Below are 19,847 nucleotides of genomic sequence, written 5' to 3' on the forward strand. Positions count from 1 at the left end.
CAATCAGAGAACTTGATATCCTAGAATTCCTTAAACCAAAACTTCAACCAGAACAAGTAGTAAGTGAATGTGGCAGTCAGGTATACAGGTAATCATTTAAGTGCCCTATTTAAATATGGCTGTGGCGGATGCTGTGCAGGAGATCTACATGTTAACAGCTTACATAGTACCAGAACATTACTGTAATTATTCAAAGATTAAATCGGTAGGTGTGAAGATACATTCTGAATTCTTTGCAGCACATCATCAATCCAAAAGATACCCACTCTGTGGAAGACACTTTGCTTGGTGCTGGGATTAGAAAGACAAAATTAAACAAAATTTAAAAACCAGTCCCTACCCTCAAGAAACTTGCATTCTACATGTTCCTAAGAGTATACCAATGATTTATAATCAGATGTGATATGTTTAGGCCAATTTAAAGGCTCTTCATTATTGGTTCAAATCCTAAATGATCACAAAAGTCTGATTTAAATATTTGAAAGTCTATCTTGTGACATACAGATTTAGCTTCTGCCTAGCCTCAGGAGGGAGAACTCGGATCACCTGAGCATGCCTGGTTCAGTATGACAAAGAACAGCCTAACAATTAGCTGTCCAAAAATAAAAGAGATTGCTTCAAGAAGTTGAAAGTTCTCAGTCACTGGAGGTAATTAAGCAGAGGCTTGGTGACCTCTTGTCAAAGATATCACGCATGGAATTCATACTTCAGGGAGGGGGTTGAACTAAATTTGAAAATGTAAATGTTCATAGATCCATAGCCAGATGTGGACCTAGGAGTCATCTAGTCCAAACGCTTCATTTTTACAGTTGAGAAAACTGAGGCCCAGAGAGGTTGGCTGATTTGCTTATGGTCTCAGAGATAGTATGTGACAGAGAGATTCTTACCTTCCCTTTGAGCCTATAGACTCATGAACAGCATGAATTATATTTCCAATGCCCAACAGTGTTTTGCATATAGTAGGCACATAATAAACACTGGCTGAATTAAATGAGCTCTCTAGCAATGCCCTTGCAACTGTGAATGCTTATGAGTCTCTGAAATAAATTTTGATTGAGTCATATCAGGATCACAGGGTAAGCCCAGTGTTTCCATAGATGCAAGCCCTTCAAACCCAGTTCTCATAAAGCAACCGCTCAGGTACCTTCCATAGGATATAACTCAGAAATACACACAGCTACTAACCTGTATGTATCTAACTACATTTAATATTGTCTTTACTGCACTAATATTTGCTGTACAAAACCAGCACTTGTTTTTCTAATCATTATAATAATAGGCTCCTTCTATTTCTGAACATACTTCTGTTCTAAGTTAACCGCCACTTATTTCTACTATCTTTTCGTGCATAAATCACTGCTTACGGTGTTGGACCAAACCATTGGAGGTATGTTGCTTGCTTTCCACTTTTTCCTACCCAAGAGATATTTGGATTTAAGATCAGGAAATTTGTCATAATTTAATACGGTTTTTCCTCTCTCTCTCTCTCTGTCTCTCTCTCTGTCTCTCTCTCTCTCTCTCTCTCTCTCTCTAATTCACAGCACTAAGGATGAGAATGGCAAAACTTGGGAAAAAGGTGATCTGACAGATGCTCACTTGTGTAGCTAAACATCTCCGAAAGAAGAAATTGAAGAAAGTTCTCACATTCTCTTCTGGACAGTTTTGCTTTTATTCCTCTCCTGAATTCTATCCCCCAAGGTGTCATAATGTGTGTAAAAAAACATGCACATGTTATACACATAGATAGATAAAATACATGCATATGATGCCATGCATTCATGGTAACCATTATTTGTGAAAAATATGTAGATACATGGGAAAAACAACTGTTCACCCATTGCAGTTAAATGACATGCTTTAAGTGGGAAAATTCCAAGCATATTTTTATTGAATTGATACCAAAGCATTTCTAATAAGAGCTTGTTAAAGTTAAGAATAAAGGTATTTAAAATAGAAATTCAATTGAGTAACTCTATATGTTACTAATTGGTACTGTCATTTTTTTGGTTAGGGGGTGTATCATCCCCCTGTGGTTTCATCAGTTACAATCTCCTTACATGGAAATTCCCTTCCCCTACACAGCTCAGCCATTCATCTACAACTTGAGTTTTAGAGTATCACCTAGGGACATTGAAAATTGAAGTGATTTGCTCAAGGTCACATAACTAGTAGATGCCAGAAGCAGGAGTTATCCCTAACTCCACAATCAGCCCTGCTCCAACCCAGAACCCTCATTTTGCTAATATGAAAATTAGAGTCCTCTGTTCCTTTTACAAGAAATCTACATGCTTAGTCTTTTGAAATAAGGAAATCATCTTGAATTAATCAATTTGTAAAGAAACTAGGTCTTCTTCCAGAGGACTAACTGGCCCAATTTGGTAGAGATCTCTACTCAAAAGGCATAGACAAGACTATTTCAGAGGTGAGAGATGGGGTCTAGGTCCAGGTGGAGCTTGGACACATGTCTTTACCAACCATAATTTAATGCTTCCTTCTAACTCAGGCCACCATCTTTTTATGCAGTCTCAAGAAAATGTCCAAGGAAAGATGGAACGATTGATTCTATCCCAAGGGATGGGTCATAAATTCCCAGATCCCCAAACAGTGAAGGACACGACAAACAGCAAATTGTTGTTCTAATTAGTGTTGGATCAGTTCAAATGAACAAGCCTCAAACAGCCAAAGTTATAAAAAATCAGAACAAGCATGAGGATGGCATGCTATGCCAATCCAAGACTACTGGGTTCCATTGTAATAGAATTGCACAAATAAAGCAGACTTTTATCTAGAACAGCTTCACAGAGGGTAGTTTGCACATGTGTATTAGTATAGTAATTACAAATTTCTTCAAGATTCCTTTGCAAAAGACACAGTTCTGGGTCACCTGGAGGGTCCTAGACCAAGCCTGATCATTGGAGCAGCAATGCATTCACCAAGACTTCCAGTGGCAAGTATTCGGATGCTTTTGATTAATGTAAACATATAATATATACATCTATTCAGATATATTATATGTGTATAAATACATATATGTGTGTATCTATATGTATACATGCATGTATATGCCTGTGTATATAAATATATACATTGTATATGTATGTATCAATAATCAAATGATAGATAGGCCTGATTATTGATAGATATAAATATAGATATAGAATGTGTGTATGTGTCTGTATAGCTATATTTATTTTTTTTTATTTTTCCCCCTCTATCATTAGGTAAATGAAAGACAGAGTGACATAGAGAATACAGAGTAGGACCCGGTCAGGAAGATCTGGATTCAAGGAAGTCTCATCCCTGACAGATACTGCCTGTTTGACTCAGAAAAAGTGTTGGGTCGTGGATAGAGTTTTAGATTTGAAGTCACAAAGACATGAGTTCAAATTCTACCTCAGACCCTTACTAAGAGTGTGACCCTGGACAAGTCACTTTATCTACATCTTAGCTTCCCCTTCTATTCTTCTATAAAATGAAGGAATTGGGCTTTAAAGTCCTATCCAGCTCTGATCCTGTGATCAGTGCCCCCAGGCTGCTTTCTAAGACTATGAATTTCAAGTATCCAATCTGCAGGGGTAGAAGGAACTTCCTCACAGGGAGTTCTCCAAAAGGTCTAGTCCAAAACAAACAAACCAAAAATATTAAAACTGGATGAAACACAAATGGCATCCATCCTAAGCTGCTATTGTATATAGGGTTGTATAAGTGAATGGGTAATATAAATAGAGCTGGCACAAGTCCAAGGTCCTGAGCTTAAATTTGTGCAATGAATCTGAGATCTTTGTAGTTATACACTTTTAGACTGGTTTCTATAAAGCAATAGAGCAGCATTCCCCCCCCCCCCCCCCCCGCCACCATTCCTTAAGTCTATTCCCCTCCCTTCCTTTCATCTCAAGCATCCTGTTATAGTCTGATTAAGATAAATAAAATGTGCTATGATTTAAGACTAATAGTCCTCCTTGGGAAACCCAGTCACTCTGAAATGTCATAGTACCACCTGCTAGGGGCCCACGCCTTTAAGGCAAATCCTAGCTGATGGTGGACAGCAGCTGTTTCTATGATATAGCCAAGAGGTCTCCTCTGGTCTGTTCCCTGGGGCCCAAATGTTTTCTCCTGATTAAAACTCAAATTCACATCCAAGGCACGGAAAAGCCATGACATTTTAGTCATTACCAGTGTCTGTCTTAAAGGGGCAGTTGTTTCACAAAGGTCATAACAGTAAGGAGTGACTTTGAGGAGTAACTGAGGTGTAAAGTTATCTGAGCCCACAACTTCTGGTATTCATATTGTCCCCAGTCTCATCCCACACTCATCCCCCGCCCGCATCATTCCTAAAATGCACTCCCTCCTTTCTGCTTATGAGAAATCTTCTCTTCCTTCAAATCTCAGCTGAGGTGCCACTTGTCCATGAAGCACATGGAAAGAGTGCTAAATTAAGGATCAGAGGACCTGAGTTTGAAACCGGGCTCTCTCACTTACTAAGCACGTGACCTTGGCAAATCATTTAACCTTCCTGTAAAATGAGAGGATTGGACGAAATGATCCCAATGGTTCCTTCCAGCTCTAGATCTATGATCCTATAGTTCCCAAAACCTAAAAGGTTCTCTCCCTCCTCAATTTTCTGAGTACATTCTCTCCTTGGCCCCATCACAACCCACCTTGCAGTTACATTTGTGTCTATATGTGTCATATCCCCAATACTGTAATGTAGATTCCTTAAAGGCAAGAACAGTTCGATTTCATCTTTGTATCTGCAGTGCCTTGAAACTTCCTCCTTTTCTCATCCTCTTCTTCTTTTTTCTTCTCCTCTAGTCCTTCTCTTCCTCCTCCTCTTCCTTCTTTTTCTTCTTCTCATCTTCCTCCTCCTTATATTCTTCCTTTTTCCCTCTTCTTCTACATCTTCTTCATCTTCTCCTCCTCCTGTTCCTCCTTCTCTTCTTCCTCCTCCTACTCTTCCTCCTCTTCCTCTTCCTTCTCCTCCTTCTTCCCTTCTCCCTCTTTTCTTCCTTCTTCTTCTTGGAAGAGGAAATAAATAGAAACTGAATCAGCAATTTTATTAGTAGGAAACTTCTTAGGAAACTCCCTCTGCCAGCGCTGATCAATTCAATTTAATAAACATTTATTAAATGCCAACTGTGTGTCAGGCACCAGCTCTGCAGCTTAGAGTCTCGGAGATGCCTGGAGTACTGAAGAGATAAATTACTTTCTCATGTCAAAGGCAGAACTTGAACCCAAGTCTTCCTGAGGCTGCCTCTACCCCTTACTAAAGACATCTCACCTTATACTGAATAAACATCTTGTTTGACTGTTGTGCTAAGAAAACAAGTACAAAGAATGAATCAATTCCTACCTAGCAACGTGCTTCCATTCTCATGGGGGCGGGGGGGACATGTACATATAAACATCTATAAAGTATAAACATAAAGGTAATAAACACATATATAAGTATACATACTTTGGGAGGGATTCCCCCTAGTAGCTGGGAGACAGGGGAGAGGGGAAAGGAATCAAGAAAGGCTTCACATAGAAGTTGGTGCCTGAGCAACATCTTAAAAGGAAAGGGACTCTCTGAAGTTGAGAGGAGCAGAGAGAAAGCCAGTTTAGTGACATTACAGAGTGCAGGAGGAGGAGGCTGAAGAGGTAGGTTGGGGGCAGATTGTGTAGGGCTGTAAAAACTAACAGAGACCTTTGTTTTATTCTAAAGCAGTTGTTCTTAACCCTTTTACATCATCTATCCCATTGGCAATCTGATGAAACCTATGGAAGCACAGAATAATATTTTAAATGCATAAAATAAACTACATAGGGGTCACAAAGGAAACCACTAATATTGAAATGTGGTTATAGAATTGTTTAAACCAAATTAACAGAGCCCAGTTGAAGAATCCCTATAATCTAGAAGCAATAAGAGGAGTCATTGATTGAGTAGGGTCAGATTAGCACTTAAGGAAAATTTCTTGGGCTGCAGCATGTAGAATGGACTAGAGTGGGGATGGATTTGAAATGGAGGCTAATTTTGAAGCTGATGCAATAATTTAGGCAGGAAATGATTGCAGGCCTGAACTAGGATGGTATGAGGTGGTACAAACTAAGCTGTATGAGGGAAAAGGAGTTGGATATGAGAGGTGATATGAAGGTAGAAATGTCAAAATCTGGATGTATGGGGTGAGGGAGAGTGCAGAGTCTTTAGAACCTTGTCTGTGATTGGGAATGAGTATTTGAAGGATAATCATCCAGTACAATTGCTGTCCTATCCAGTTTGGGGTCATCTGCAAATTTGAATTGTAAATGACAAAAAGTTTGAGTATTCTCTCTTGTTTTACAAAATTAAGATTTTTAAAAGCTCTCAACATATTGAAATAAGGGACTCAAACTAAGCCTTGATTTCATTGATGTAAATATTCCTTCTTACTGGTGCAGATCAAGACTCCATCCATATATTCCCATCCTGTGCAACTCTTATTTTCCCACAAATAATCATAATAATACCTACATTTACAAGGCACTTTAAGGTTTGTAAAGCATTTTATACCTTTTATCTTATTTCATCCTTTCCACAACATGGAAGGTAGGTACTATTGTTATCTCCATCTTAGTAATAGAGAAACTGAAAGGCAGACCTTTCAAGTGACTTGCCCAGGGTCACACAGCTACTAAGAGTCTGAGGTAGGATTTGAACTCAAATATTTCCTGATTCCAGGTCCAAGATTTAAGTGCTCTATACACTGCTCAGCCTAACTGCTTTCTCCACAGATTTGCTTCCAGTGTGCTTGAGGGACCTTCCAGATCAGTGGCCTCTAAAATGTGGGTTCCAGGTCTACTGCAAGACTGTAGTATGAGCCCAATGGGTTCATGATACACCAATCAGAAAGTGGGAATATGAGTCTCATTCCCCCCTCTCCCTTCATGATAGCCCATCATAAAACTTGTCTCTAACACAAACATATTATCTCCCTACCCCACTATCAACGTAACAAATGCCTGCTTTGCCCTCCCCTTACCTCTTCCCTTCTACTCCAGGGTTAGCCCCTCAGAGCATTTATAACCTAACCTCAAACCAAGCATCCACAGTAACAGCTATGCCAATGTTGTTGGGAAAAGCCACTCTCTGAATATATTTCCACCCCGCCTCCAGATCATTCCCTGTCTGAAATAGTTACCCTTCTACTGACTCTCTGCAGAACTTAGGGTTCTGTCCTAGGACCTCTTCTCTTCTCCCACTACACTACTTCACTTGACAATCTCATCAGCTCCTATAGATTTAATTACCTTCTCTTAAGTGACTATTCTTAAATTTACCTATCTTGCCCCAACCTCTCTGCTGACCTCTAATCTCACATCTCTTGCATCTTATTTTGGGTTGGGACCATTATCCCAGCTGCCTTTCAGATATCTTGAACTGGATGTCCAGTAGACATCTTAAAGTCAGCATGGCCAAAACTGAAGTCATTATCTTTCTCCCTCAGTCTTCCCCAGCGCCTATCTTCCTTAATACTGTGGAGGTGAACACCATCTTCCCAGTCCTGCAGACTCACAACCTAGGTGTCATCCTCAACTCCTCACTAGCTGCCACCCACCATATCCAATCTGTTGCCAAGGCCTTTCAATTTCACCTTTGCAAAATCTTTGGATAAATCTCTTTCTCTTCTGACACTGCTGCCACCCTGAGCAGTCCCTCATCACCTCATTCTGAGACCATTGCAATAGCCTGCTGGTGAGTCTTCCTGCTCCCCACTCCAATCCATCAGCCACTCAGCTACTAAAATGACACACAAACACATTCATAAATTCCAATGGCTCCCTCTCAGGGCCAGAATCCAACACAAAATCCTCTGGCATTCAAAACCTTTAATAACCTAACTCCCTCCTACCTTTCCAATTTATACCTTATACTTTATTCCCCATCACTATTCTTTAATCCAGTGACACTGACCTCCTTGCTGTTCTATGAACAAGACACTATCTCTCAGGTCCAGACATTTTCTCTGGCTGTCCCTCATGCCTGGAAGGCTTACCCTTCTCATTTACACATACTGACTTCCCTAGGTCCCCTTTTTTAAAATAAAAGTATTTTATTATTTTCCAGTTACATGTAGAGATAGCTTTCAGCATTTGTTTACATAACATTTCCAATTTCAAATTTTTCTCCCTCCCTTCCCTCCCTCCCCCCTCCGCCGGACAGCAGGCAAGCCGATAGTCGTTATATATGTGTGTGTGTGTGTGTGTGTGTGTGTGTGTATACACACATACATACATATATACACACATATACATATACATAACAACATTAAACCTATTTCTACATCAGTCATGCTATAACAGAAGAATCAGAGCAATAAGGAAAAACCTCAAAATAGAAAAACAACAGTACCAAAAACAAAAGAAATAGTATGGTTCGATCAGCATCCATATTCCATAGTTCTTTTTTTTCTGGATTTGGAGAGCCTTTTCCATCATGAGTCCCCTGGAACTCTCTTGTACCATTATGTTGGTGAGAAGAATCCAGTCCATCACAGTCTGGTGGCCTACCCCCCAATACCCTGAACTCATATGCCCCCCAAAATACATATACACATTCCTTTTCATTTTCAGTGGGACAGAGTGAATGGGCTGCAATTTGTGGAACAAATCTCATCTTTCCCCTAAACCCAACTTTCTTCCAAATTCCCTTTTCTTATCTACAGCACCACCATCTTCCTAGAAATTCAAGTTCCAAACCTTTGTGTCATCCTGAACTCTTCACTCTCATTCACCCCATATAGCCAATCTGACATTTTTTCAGTATTATATCCACAACTGCTTTCACATCCATCCCTTATCTCCATTCATGCCACCACCTTAGTTTAGATCCTCATCACCTCTTATCTGAACTATTGCAATAGCCTCCTAATTTGTCTCCCTGTCTCAAGTCTCTTCTCACTCCAATCTATCCCCCATATAGATGAAAAAATGATTTTCCTAAAGCATAGACAGATCTGATCATATCATTACCCTACTCAATAAATTTAAGTGGCTTCCTAATGAATATAGGATACTTTTTTCTTTATTCTTTTTTATAGACAGAAGTATGTAATTAGAAGTTTGGGGACCAACTACTCTAGACTTCTTGACATGGCTTAGACAGGATACCAAAGAAGCATAAGATTAAACAGTTAACTTATCCTTTACTTTTGCCACTTTACCAATCTTTTCACATCTCTTACTATAAAATAGCATCCTTTATCCTGTATTTCTGCAAATCCTCATTAGTGTCATTGCAGCCTCCTCACTCCCACTATGCACCTCTCAAATGCCCTTTGGGTGACTCACAATTTTAATTCTTTAGAGAGTCTGGTATCTCTTGAATCATCATATGGCACCACCAGAAGAATATCAATGTTAAAAATAAAGGTCTTTGTTTGTAATAGAAAATTAAGGTCATCAAAAGCACTGTACATTTTTTAAAGACAATCGAGCCTTCTGGGTTCAAGTCTTGGACCAGTTCGTTATTTGTGCATTGTATCTGTCCATGGTCTATGTACTAATGAACCAGCTTTATGATTTGTCCATCCACATGGACATAGACTATCATAGACTGGACTACAGGCATTCTTCATCCACTTGGCCTTCTGTATATAGATAGTTAGGCCAAATATTTTGAGTTATCATGGACCTTATTTAAGAGGCCCTTTAGTGTTCCAGAGCTTAATACAAAGAGCTCAATATGATCTACAAACAATTATATGTGGAGGACCTTACCATCTAAGAATTTTCTTCCATTTGAACTTTGCTGGACATTCTCCATTACCATAACAAACATCTTCATGAAACAAAATCAAACTGATGAAATTAGAATTGACAGGCATAAATAAGAAGTGCTTCACTTGAGTTTTAATATACACAATCAAGGGGATGGAGTGAATCAAGTTCATGTGAAAAAATACTTAAGCATTTTGGTTAACTACAAGCTCAGCATAAGCCAAAAGTATGGCATAACTGTTTTTAAACCTATTAATAGAGTCGCAATGTCCAGAACAAGGGGAAAAAATAGTCCTATTATCAGACCTCACTGAATAATATGTTCATTCCTGGATACTACATTTTATAAGGGACAATGATGCATTGGAGTGAACTCATGGAAAGGCAACAAAGACAGTGAATGCTTTGAAAATGATGCCAAGTAGGGAGTAGTTGAAAACATCTAGACATCTTTAGCCTAGGGAACAAATTTAAGTTACTCCAAAGGGCAAAACTAGGGTTGGGAGTAATGGGGAGGCAGATTTTGGCCCAAAATATGGAGGAGCATTCTAATGAGTAGAGCTATTCAGCAACTGAATTGGGTTATCTCCAAAATGATAAAAAATATTTATAGTATTATTCCCATTTTACAGATGAGGAAACCAAGATAGGTTAAGTGTCTTGTCCAGGATCACATAGCTACTGCCTGAGGCATAATTTAAACTCATCTTCCTGAATTCAAGAGAAGTACTCTATCCAAGCCATGTACTCTATCCACTATGTCACCTAGCTTCCTCTGAGGTGATGAGGATCCCATCATTGGATATGTACAAGTAAGAGATGGGCAGAAATCTATAGGGCATATTGTGGAGGGGATTTTTATACTATGTAAAAGGTTTTGTTAGGAGTCTGGCTATGTAGCTAAGCTTGGCGAGATTGTTCCTTATAACTAATACCAAATTCTCTGCTAGCTATTTAGAATAAGGAGTGCAATAATAACCTCCCTCTCCCCAACTCTGCTTTAGCCAAAACAACAGGCTTCAGGAAAGTAGACCCCAAGAGCCACGTGACTTGTTTGAGGAGGCTTCAAAGAAAAGCAAGTAGTCTTCATAACTTAAATAGATATAACTGAGGTACTTTTCATCTCTAAAATCCTAAAAAGTATGCTTAGTTACAGTTACTTGCTAAAGTAAGTAGCAATCTTTTTTTTTTTTGCAGGGCAATGAGGGTTAAATGACTTGCCCAGGGTCACACAGCTAATTAAGTGTCAAGTGTCTGAGGCCGGATTTGAACTCAGGGAGTCCTGAATCCAGGGCCGGTGCTTTATTCACTGCGCCACCTAGCTGCCCAGCAGCAATCATTTTTAAAATATGGTCTCTAAGTCCCACTAAATCACTAAAATCAAAGTGAATTAAAATAATTCAATCATGATACTATATTCAAATAAGCTTTTGCTCTCCAAAATCCATCTTCAAGGAGGCACTCCCACTCCCTCCCTGAAGCCCAATGCAAACTCACTACTCTGCTCTCCACCCATATTCATGCCAGCCTGATCCTTCATACATACACACCCATTTACTACCTCTTGCTCTGGGGGCAAGTAATCAAATCAACTATGGCATTCCTAAATAGAATATGTCAACCAATCACTCCATGAATGCCCTCAACCATTCCTGTTATTTCTTTAACCAAAACACCCCACACTGACTATCAATTCCCTATACATGTTATCTTCCCATATTGAAATGTAAGCTTCTAAAGAGTGGGAATTATCTTACTTTTTGTATTTGTACTTCCAGCTCTCAGCACAGTTCCTGACACATAGTAAGTACTTAAATGCTTTTTCATCCATTCATTGCCTCTTCCTTTAAGAACAGGTATGTAATCTGACATATACAATTGAATTTTCAGTACATTTGACATTCAAAAAATTGGGCTGTATTTATGTTTCTATGACCCAAGACCAAAATCTTTTTTTCACTTTGATTTATAGGAGCTCTTCTCTGTATTAAAACTATGAAGTCGGGACCTGGAAGCACCGGTCCCATGGTGTTTTCAAAGAACCAACAATGATAAGACCAGAATTTGATGGTCCCCATCTGAACTATCTTCATATCCTCTGACTTCTGACCTATGGAGATCAGACAGTTGAGACCACAGATGTGAACATACACTGCCATCTCTAATAAATAGCCCAGCAATTTCTGAATACCTAAAAGAAGACAATGAAACTTCAAAAACCAATGCCATTGAGGAAATGAGTAATGCTATGCTCTTGGAAAAGTGATGTTGTCCAACCAACAAATTGGCAAAGACGGTACAAGACAAAAATAATTAATGTTGCAGGGCTGTGGAAAGACAGGCAGATGAATGAACTCTTGGTGGAGATGCGATAATCAATTTCTGGCAAACAAATTTGGAATTACACTTTACAAATCCCCAAACTGTACATATCCTTGATATAGTGATACTACCACTAGACACATACTACAAGGAGGCCAAAGACAGATGAAAAGTTCCTATATATTAAAAAATATATATAATAGCACGTTTTGTAATAACAAAGCACTGGAAGGGAAAAAGGATGGAAATCAAGAAGGAAAGACTGAACAAATTGTGGTATATGAATATAATGGAATATTATTATACCATTAAGAAATGATGAATATGAAAAACATGAAAAGTCTTGTACAAATTGATTCAGAGCAAAGTAAGCAGATACAAGAGAACAAGTTACAAGATGCCCATAATAATGAAAAGGAAAGAAACTGAAAGGATTTGGAACTCTGATCAATGCTGTGACCAATCATGACTTTGGAGGACTTGAAGATGAAGTATACCCCCACTTATCTTCAAAGAGGTGATAGCAGAATGAAGGGTGCATTTTCTCTGACATTACAAATGTGTTGATTGGCTTTGATTGGCTATATTTATTATAGGAATAAGTTGAAGTGGAGAACTGGAGTAGTCATTATGAAAAGTTTTTTTTTTCAAGAAAAAAAAAAACAGCATCAATAAAGCCTGCCAAAGAAGGAAAGAAAAGTGATGCTGTCACCATGAAGCAGTGAGGTCGGTCGGGTTCTCCTGACTACTGGCAGTTGACATCTAGAAGCAGTGAGATTACTAGGATTAGGTAAAGCTAAAATACCAAGTTTTAGCAGAAATTGGCATGTGGATCTAATTAGACTGGAATCAACAGATCAGGCTAAGAGCCAAGCATTAGCAGGGGACCAGACAGGCTGACTCTTGCTGAATCACTTTAGACTATGAAAATAGTGGCTAATCACCAGGGCTCATGGGCAAGGTCAGACAATGGACAATGGACAAGGTCACAGAATAGAACAGAGAGAACTCTACAAGGCAGAAATGAGGAGCCACATTTCTATCAAGGGCCACAGACCCATGGTGGGTGGGTGGGGGTGGGATGGAATCACAGCACCACAGATTTTCAGAATTGGAAGGGACTTCAGCAGCCATCTAGTCCAACCTATACCCAAAAAGGAATTCTTGTTGCGTCACATCCAAAAGCAGATCTCTGCTTAAAACCTCCATCGAGAGGAAACCCACTATATCCAACATAGCCCATTACACGCCTGACTAGCTCCAGTTGTTACAAAGCTTTTCCTGATATCAAACCCAAATCTACCTTTTTACATTTTCTACCCAGATCTCCTACTTGGGCTCTCTCGGGCCATATTTTCCAATATGATAGTCCCTCAAATACTTGAAGAAAGATGACATTAGAATATAGGCTTCTTGTGAGCAGGGATTATTTCAGGGTTTTTTTTTTAATTTTTGTCTATTCCCAGTTCCTAGCACAGAGTCTGCCACTCAGTTTGATTGATCATGTCCTCACTGAGTTTTCTTCAGTCAGACAGCATTTATTAAGCACCAACTATGTGCCAGTCACTCTAAATGTTTGTTTCTTTACCTGATCCTCCAATGTCACTAAACCAAGACTTATCATTCTATCTGTTCTCTTCTGAATTATCTCGAATTTATACATCTTTCCTAAAATATGACTCCTAGATTTGAACTATACTTTAGATGCTATCTGGTGATGTACTGGTAGCATCACTTCCTTATTCCTGGAAGCTATAACTCTCTTACAACCCAAAATTGAACTGGCTTCTTTGGTAGCCATAATATACTGTTGACTTCTTGAGCTTCGAGGCCAATAAAACCTTGGGATCTTTTTCAGATAAACTGCTGCCAAACTATATTTTTCTATCTTATACTCAAAAAGTCAATTTTTTAAAACTCAAGTAACACTTTACTTCAATTTTTATTCCCATTAAATTTTATATATCATATTAGATTTGTTCCAATGTTCCAACAATCTTTTTTTCATCTTGATTCTTTCATCCAAATAGTTGTACCTCCTAGCTTTGTCACCTGCAGATTTAATAATTTGCCTTCTAGGGGCAGCTAGATGGCACAGTAGATAGAGCATCAGCCCTGGATTCAGGAGGATCTGAGTTCAAATCTGACCTCAGACACTTGACATTTACTAGCTGTGTGACCCTGGGGAAGTCAACCCTCACTGCCCTGCCAAAAAAACCCAAAATAATTAATAATAATAATAATAATAATAATAATAATAATTTGCCTTCTAAGTTACTGGTTAAAAAAAAGTTAGCCATCACAAGAACCAGCATAAATCCATGAGGCACTCCGCTGGAGACTACTAACCAAAATGAAATCAAAACATTAGTGTGACTACTGTTCCAAATCCATATATTTGGACTATCAGTCTCCTAGCTTGCTTCTCCCCTATCTTATATACAAGAATACCACAAGAGACTTTGATAAATAACCCCTTGGAGACTGTGAGCATTATGATTCATCTGTCATCCACCACATGCCAATTCTCAGGTTATTCGCCTTCCTTTCTCTAGGAGTTTAGTACCTGACTCACTAACTTTAATTTCATTTCCAACTCCTGCCCACATACAAAGGGACTTCAAGCATGCATATGGCTGCTCCCTCAAACTCTAATCGTCCAATTCCTCAATCTCAAATCCTTTGATCTGCTCCTTCTCTCCACCTCAGCTCCACACAGGGGTAGTCACATCCTGAATCAACTTCAAGTGTTCTACTTTCTTAATCAAAACTTCTGACATTTCCCCATCTGATGAGCTCATCATTGTGTTTCTCCCTATGACTCACCCCTCCTGAACCTATTCTCCACCTTCATCTTGACCTTTAATACCTCCACCTGTCATATTTTCTCAGTCTATTACCATTATTGACTTCATTTTCCTATCTCCCCTATCTTAACTGTATAGTTCGCTAATTCAACTTCATATCATCAACAACTCTTGAATCACTTGCTACTTTGTTCTATCACTAGGAATCCCAGGCAAACTTCAGCCCTTAATTACTCCCACCATGTTCTTCCCAGCTGCTGAGCAGAGACAGAGGAAATCGCAGTCATGCTGAGCATACTATAAATTCATGTTATCCTACCTCTGTCTTCACTGCAGCAAAGACAGTACTTTGATTCCTCCTTAATTGATTCCCAATATAATTCCCCTAAGAAAGTATCCAAACCCTTCTTTTCACTCCTCATACCCTCCCCTCCTTGATGGCAAACCTCATCACTTACTTTACTGAAAAAGTAAAGGTAATTTCTGTTGAGCTCCCTCTTCTCCCCTTCTATTCATCTCAAAAACTTGTATTTCCCACTCTTCTTTCACAATCTCTAATAATGAGGTGACCCTGCCAAGGTTATCTTCTCTATATATACCCTTGATTCCATTCCCATTGATCTTCTCCAACAGATTTCCCCTTCAAGCATTCTTTCTATCTCTCTAATCTTCAGTCTATCCCTATTTAGTGGTTCCTTCTCTACTTGCTCTAAACATGTCATCTTCCTCATCTTTAAAAAAAAAGAAAGAAAGAAAGAAAGAAAAAATATTTTTTTACAACATACCCCTCAGTCCTTTGCAGAGGTTGTAGGTCCATGGGAGTGGTACATTGCATATATTTTCAGATTTTTAAAAAATTATTAATCATCTTTTCTTATTTTTGTCTCTTCCTCTTTTTCTTTCTTTTTTAAAAATGTTATTTGTTATATGGATTGCTCTCTGGAAGGAGAAGAATAGGAATGCTAGGAGAAATTGTGATTATATAAAAAACAAATGATAAAATATCAATTAAAGTTTACTAGCCCCTCAAGCTATCATCCTGTATCTCTACTTTGTCAGCCATACTCCTTTAAAAAGCTATCTACACTCATTGCCTCAACTTCTTTTACCCCTCACTCCAAAACCCTTTTTAATATGACTTCCAGCCTTATCACTCAAATCAAACTGCTCAACACAAAGCTACCAAAGATCTCTTAATTTCCAGATATGATGGTATTTTCTCAGTCTCCATCTTTCTTTACTTCACTCATGCATTTGACATCTGACCACCCTCTTTTCCTCAATATTTTTATCCTTTTTTGGTTTTCATGATACCATATTGATTTTCTTCGATTTTCTACCTATTTGACTACTCCTCATGCTCCTTTCCTGTATCTTCATCCATATCATGTGTCCTAACTGTAGTTGTTCCCCAAGATTCTTTCCTGGACCTTTTTCTTTTATCTATACTCTCTTCCTTAGCAACCTCAGCAATTCCCATAGTAAACACTTAATATATTATTTTTCATTCATTTATAGTCTAATATTTTCACATTTTAACCAAAAGAGTTGAAGTGACTTACCCAATGTCACTATGAGAAATATGAAGAAAAGATCATTTCCATCTAGGAAAACTTAATTCAACATTTAAAACTTAATTCAACATGTATTAAATGCCTGCTGTCTACTTGGCATTGTAAAAGGTTTGGGGAATCAAGGAAAGAATTATGGAGAAGGTAGTACCTTAGATTGGATTTAAGAGAAAGGGAAAAGGTAAGGGAGAAGGAATCTATTCCTAGCATAGGCGATAGTGTGAGCCTTTCCAGGCCTAAAGACATGAGACAAAAACAGGATAGGGCAGGACAGGAACATAACAGTGACTAATACAGTCTATTTGGAATATTTGAAATGAAATACTATGAGATTAAGATGGAAAGAAGATTGTCTCTAGATGATGAATGGCCTTGAATACAAGGATTTGCATTTTAATCTGGTAGGAAATGGAGAGCCAATGAGAGATTTTGATTGGAAGAATGATGAATAGGTGCCCTCAGGCTGAAATCTACTTTTTTCACTACTATTTCCTGGTCACCAAGAACCTACTCTTCTCAAAAGTGTCTCTCTGACTTAGGGTCTGAAAATCCATGTAATATTCAGTTTAATATCTAATGACTAAACTACACCTTTTAGGTTTAGTTTTTATAGGCTACTCTTGTTTTTTTCCCTTGGTGAGGCAATTGGGGTTAAGTGACTTGCCCAGGGTTACACAGCTAGTAATTATTAAGTGTCTGAGGCCGTATTTGAACTCAGGTCCTCCTGAATCCAGGGCCAGTGCTCTATCCACTGCACCACCTAGCTGCCCCTTACAGGCTACCCTTTCCAGAAGACTTCTACCAGAAATCTAGTTCCTCAATTCTAAAATTCTTTTGCTCTCTCATGCAAATGAGCTGGAAGTGGGGAAAGGCCCAGAAACAAACCCAAGCCAGGAGTCAGGGTCATTGTCTTAAGCTTCCTACATGATCTCCTTCATTTTTGTTTTTATATCTCCAACATCTGCCACTATGCTGGCACATAGTATAAACTAGATTTCATAGGATCATCGATTTAGGTCTAAGAGAGAATTGAGAGGCCACTGAGTCCAATCCTCTCCTTTTGCAGAGGAGATTCTGAGGGGTGGAAAGGAAGGGGAAAAAACATCTAAAATGTTTCAGAGGAAGAATTGGCAGGATTTGGCAATTTATTGCAAATGAGAAGTCAAAGAGAAGGAAAAGTCAACGATGACTGAATTTTCAGCCAAGTTGGACTAAACAGATGGTGCCACTGTCGATTCAAGGTAAGAAAAGGTGGGGTAGGGTCTAATAAATTGGGGCAAGGTAAATTCAGTTTGGGACATGTATATTTATTGCTATTTTGGGGGTAGTTGTGTCAGGAGCTCTGTGTGTTTAATGTCTTTCCTCTGCCATCTTGGCTCCGCCCCTGCCAAGGGGCATGTATATTTGATGGTGCTGATGCATCTTCCAATTGCAAATATTCAGCAGGGGACAGGAAATATGGGTCCCACACTCTGGGGAATGGAAAGTGGAAATTCAGATTTGGAAAGCCAAGGGGGGAAAGAAACTCCCTAAGAGAGAGAAATTATAAAGAGAGAAGAAAAGGAGAATAAAGATAGATCCTTGGGAGATATCCATATTTAAGGAATTGGAGACAGGAGGCATCCAAAAAGGCTGAGAAGGTAACATTTTTAAAAAAGAAAATTGGAGTGTCACGAGAGTGAAATGTCACAGAAGCAAAGGAATGAAAGCCAAAAGTGTCAAATTCTGCAGAGAGGTAGAAGAAAATGAGCATTGAAAAAATGGTCATTATATGAACACCCTCTTGAACTCAGGGGAGCTCTTCTTGCACGGGCCTACTGGATGGGGATCTGGGCAGATTTCCAGAACATTTTCAGAAGTTCCATTAATGAATAGTTTGTGGCTTTTTAAGGTGGTAAAAATCTAATAAAGCCTTCTACCAGAAAGTGGGTTAACTAAAAAAGAAAAAAAGAAAAAGAAAAAATGGTCATTGGACTTTCATTCCTCAAAAGTAGTTTTAGTAATGTGGTGAGAATGGAGGCCAGAATACAAAGATTTGAGGAGAAGTGGAATCTCAGAATTCTTTTAATTTCTATTTCACAAATTAATAGCAATTTGGAGCATTTTTTTCACATAGCTATAGATAACCTGAGATTCCTTAAGAATTGTCTTTTCAAATCCTGAGCCCATTTATCAATTGGAAAATAACTCTTTTTAGGAATTCTAATCAGTTCCTTTTAGATCTTGAAAATGAGACTTTTGAGGGCAGCTAGGTGGCACAGTGGATAAAGCACTCTGCCTGGAATCAGGAGGACCTGATTTCAAATCCAGCCTCAGATACTTGACACTTACTAGCTTTGTGACCCTGGGCAAGTCACTTAATCCTCATTGCCCTGCAAAAAAAAGAAAGAAAGAAAAAGAAAAGAAAAGAAAAAGAAAAAAAGAGAGACTTTTATAAGAGAAACTTGCTGCTAAGGTTTTCCTCAGTTGGATCTTTCCCTTTTAAATTTAGTTTTATTGGATTTATTTGGGCAAAAACCTATTAATTTTATGTAATAAAAATTATTGATTTTATCTTCTGTAATCTTCTATCCCAAGTTTGGTCATGAACTTTTTTCCTATCCATAGATTAATAGGCAATTTTCCCATGTTTTTCTAATTTGTTTATGATGTGACCCTTTATATTTAGGTCACATACCAATTTGAAGATTATCTTGCTAGAAGGTGTAAGGTATTGGTCCAAATATAATTTCTTCCATAATTTTAAATAGTGAGACCTTTTCCCAATAACTGGGTTCTTTGTGTTTGCCAAATACTAGGTTATTAAATATATTTGCTTTGACGTATTGTGTGAATAATCTTTTCCACTTGCTGATTTTTAACTAGTATCATGTTTTGAGAATTATTGTTTTGCAGTATAGTCTGGGATATGGCACTAATAGACTCCTCTCATTCCTACTTCTTTTTATTAATTCCCTTGAGATTCTTGACCTTTTTTGCTTTCATATTCATTCCATTACTGTTTTTTTTCTAGTTCCTACAAAGTAATCCTTTGATAGTTTTATTAGTATGGCATTCAATTAAGTATATTACTTTAGGTAATATTGTCTTTTTTATATTGACTTATATTCTACCCATGAGCGATTTTTATTTTTCCAATTATTGAGGTTTGTCTTCATGTAAACAGTGGTTTCTAGTTGTATTTGTATAGGCCTTGGGTGTATCTTGGACAGTAGACTCCCATATATTTTGTACCTTCTGTAGTAATTTTAAATAGAACCTCTTTCTATCTCGTTCTACTGCCTTTTATTGGTATTATATAGAATTGCTAATGATTTGTGTGGATATATTTTATATCCTGTAAATTTGCTATATTAGTTATTTCAATTTAATTTTAGTTGATGCTTTAGATTACTTTAAATACAGAATC

At 38.2% G+C, this 19,847-nt stretch overlaps 1 protein-coding gene across 2 annotated transcripts in view; it reads left to right on the forward strand.

The window, feature by feature from the left end:
* PALMD (palmdelphin) overlaps positions 1–13,104 on the forward strand; it is a 74,179-nt gene extending 61,075 nt beyond the window's left edge. Inside the window, exon 8 of one of the 2 annotated variants that reach the window (XM_043962397.1) lies at positions 11,711–13,104. In XM_043962397.1, the coding sequence (XP_043818332.1) occupies positions 11,711–11,790 (80 nt within the window). In that variant the 3' untranslated portion in view covers positions 11,791–13,104. Of the gene's footprint in view, positions 1–1,541; positions 2,880–11,710 lie in introns of those variants that run through there. The other variant, XM_043962398.1, reaches the window with a different exon arrangement.
* The last annotated feature ends 6,743 nt before the right edge of the window (positions 13,105–19,847 follow it).

The sequence above is a fragment of the Dromiciops gliroides genome, chromosome 4 (assembly GCF_019393635.1).
Source record: "Dromiciops gliroides isolate mDroGli1 chromosome 4, mDroGli1.pri, whole genome shotgun sequence".
NCBI classification, from domain to species: Eukaryota; Metazoa; Chordata; class Mammalia; order Microbiotheria; family Microbiotheriidae; genus Dromiciops; species Dromiciops gliroides.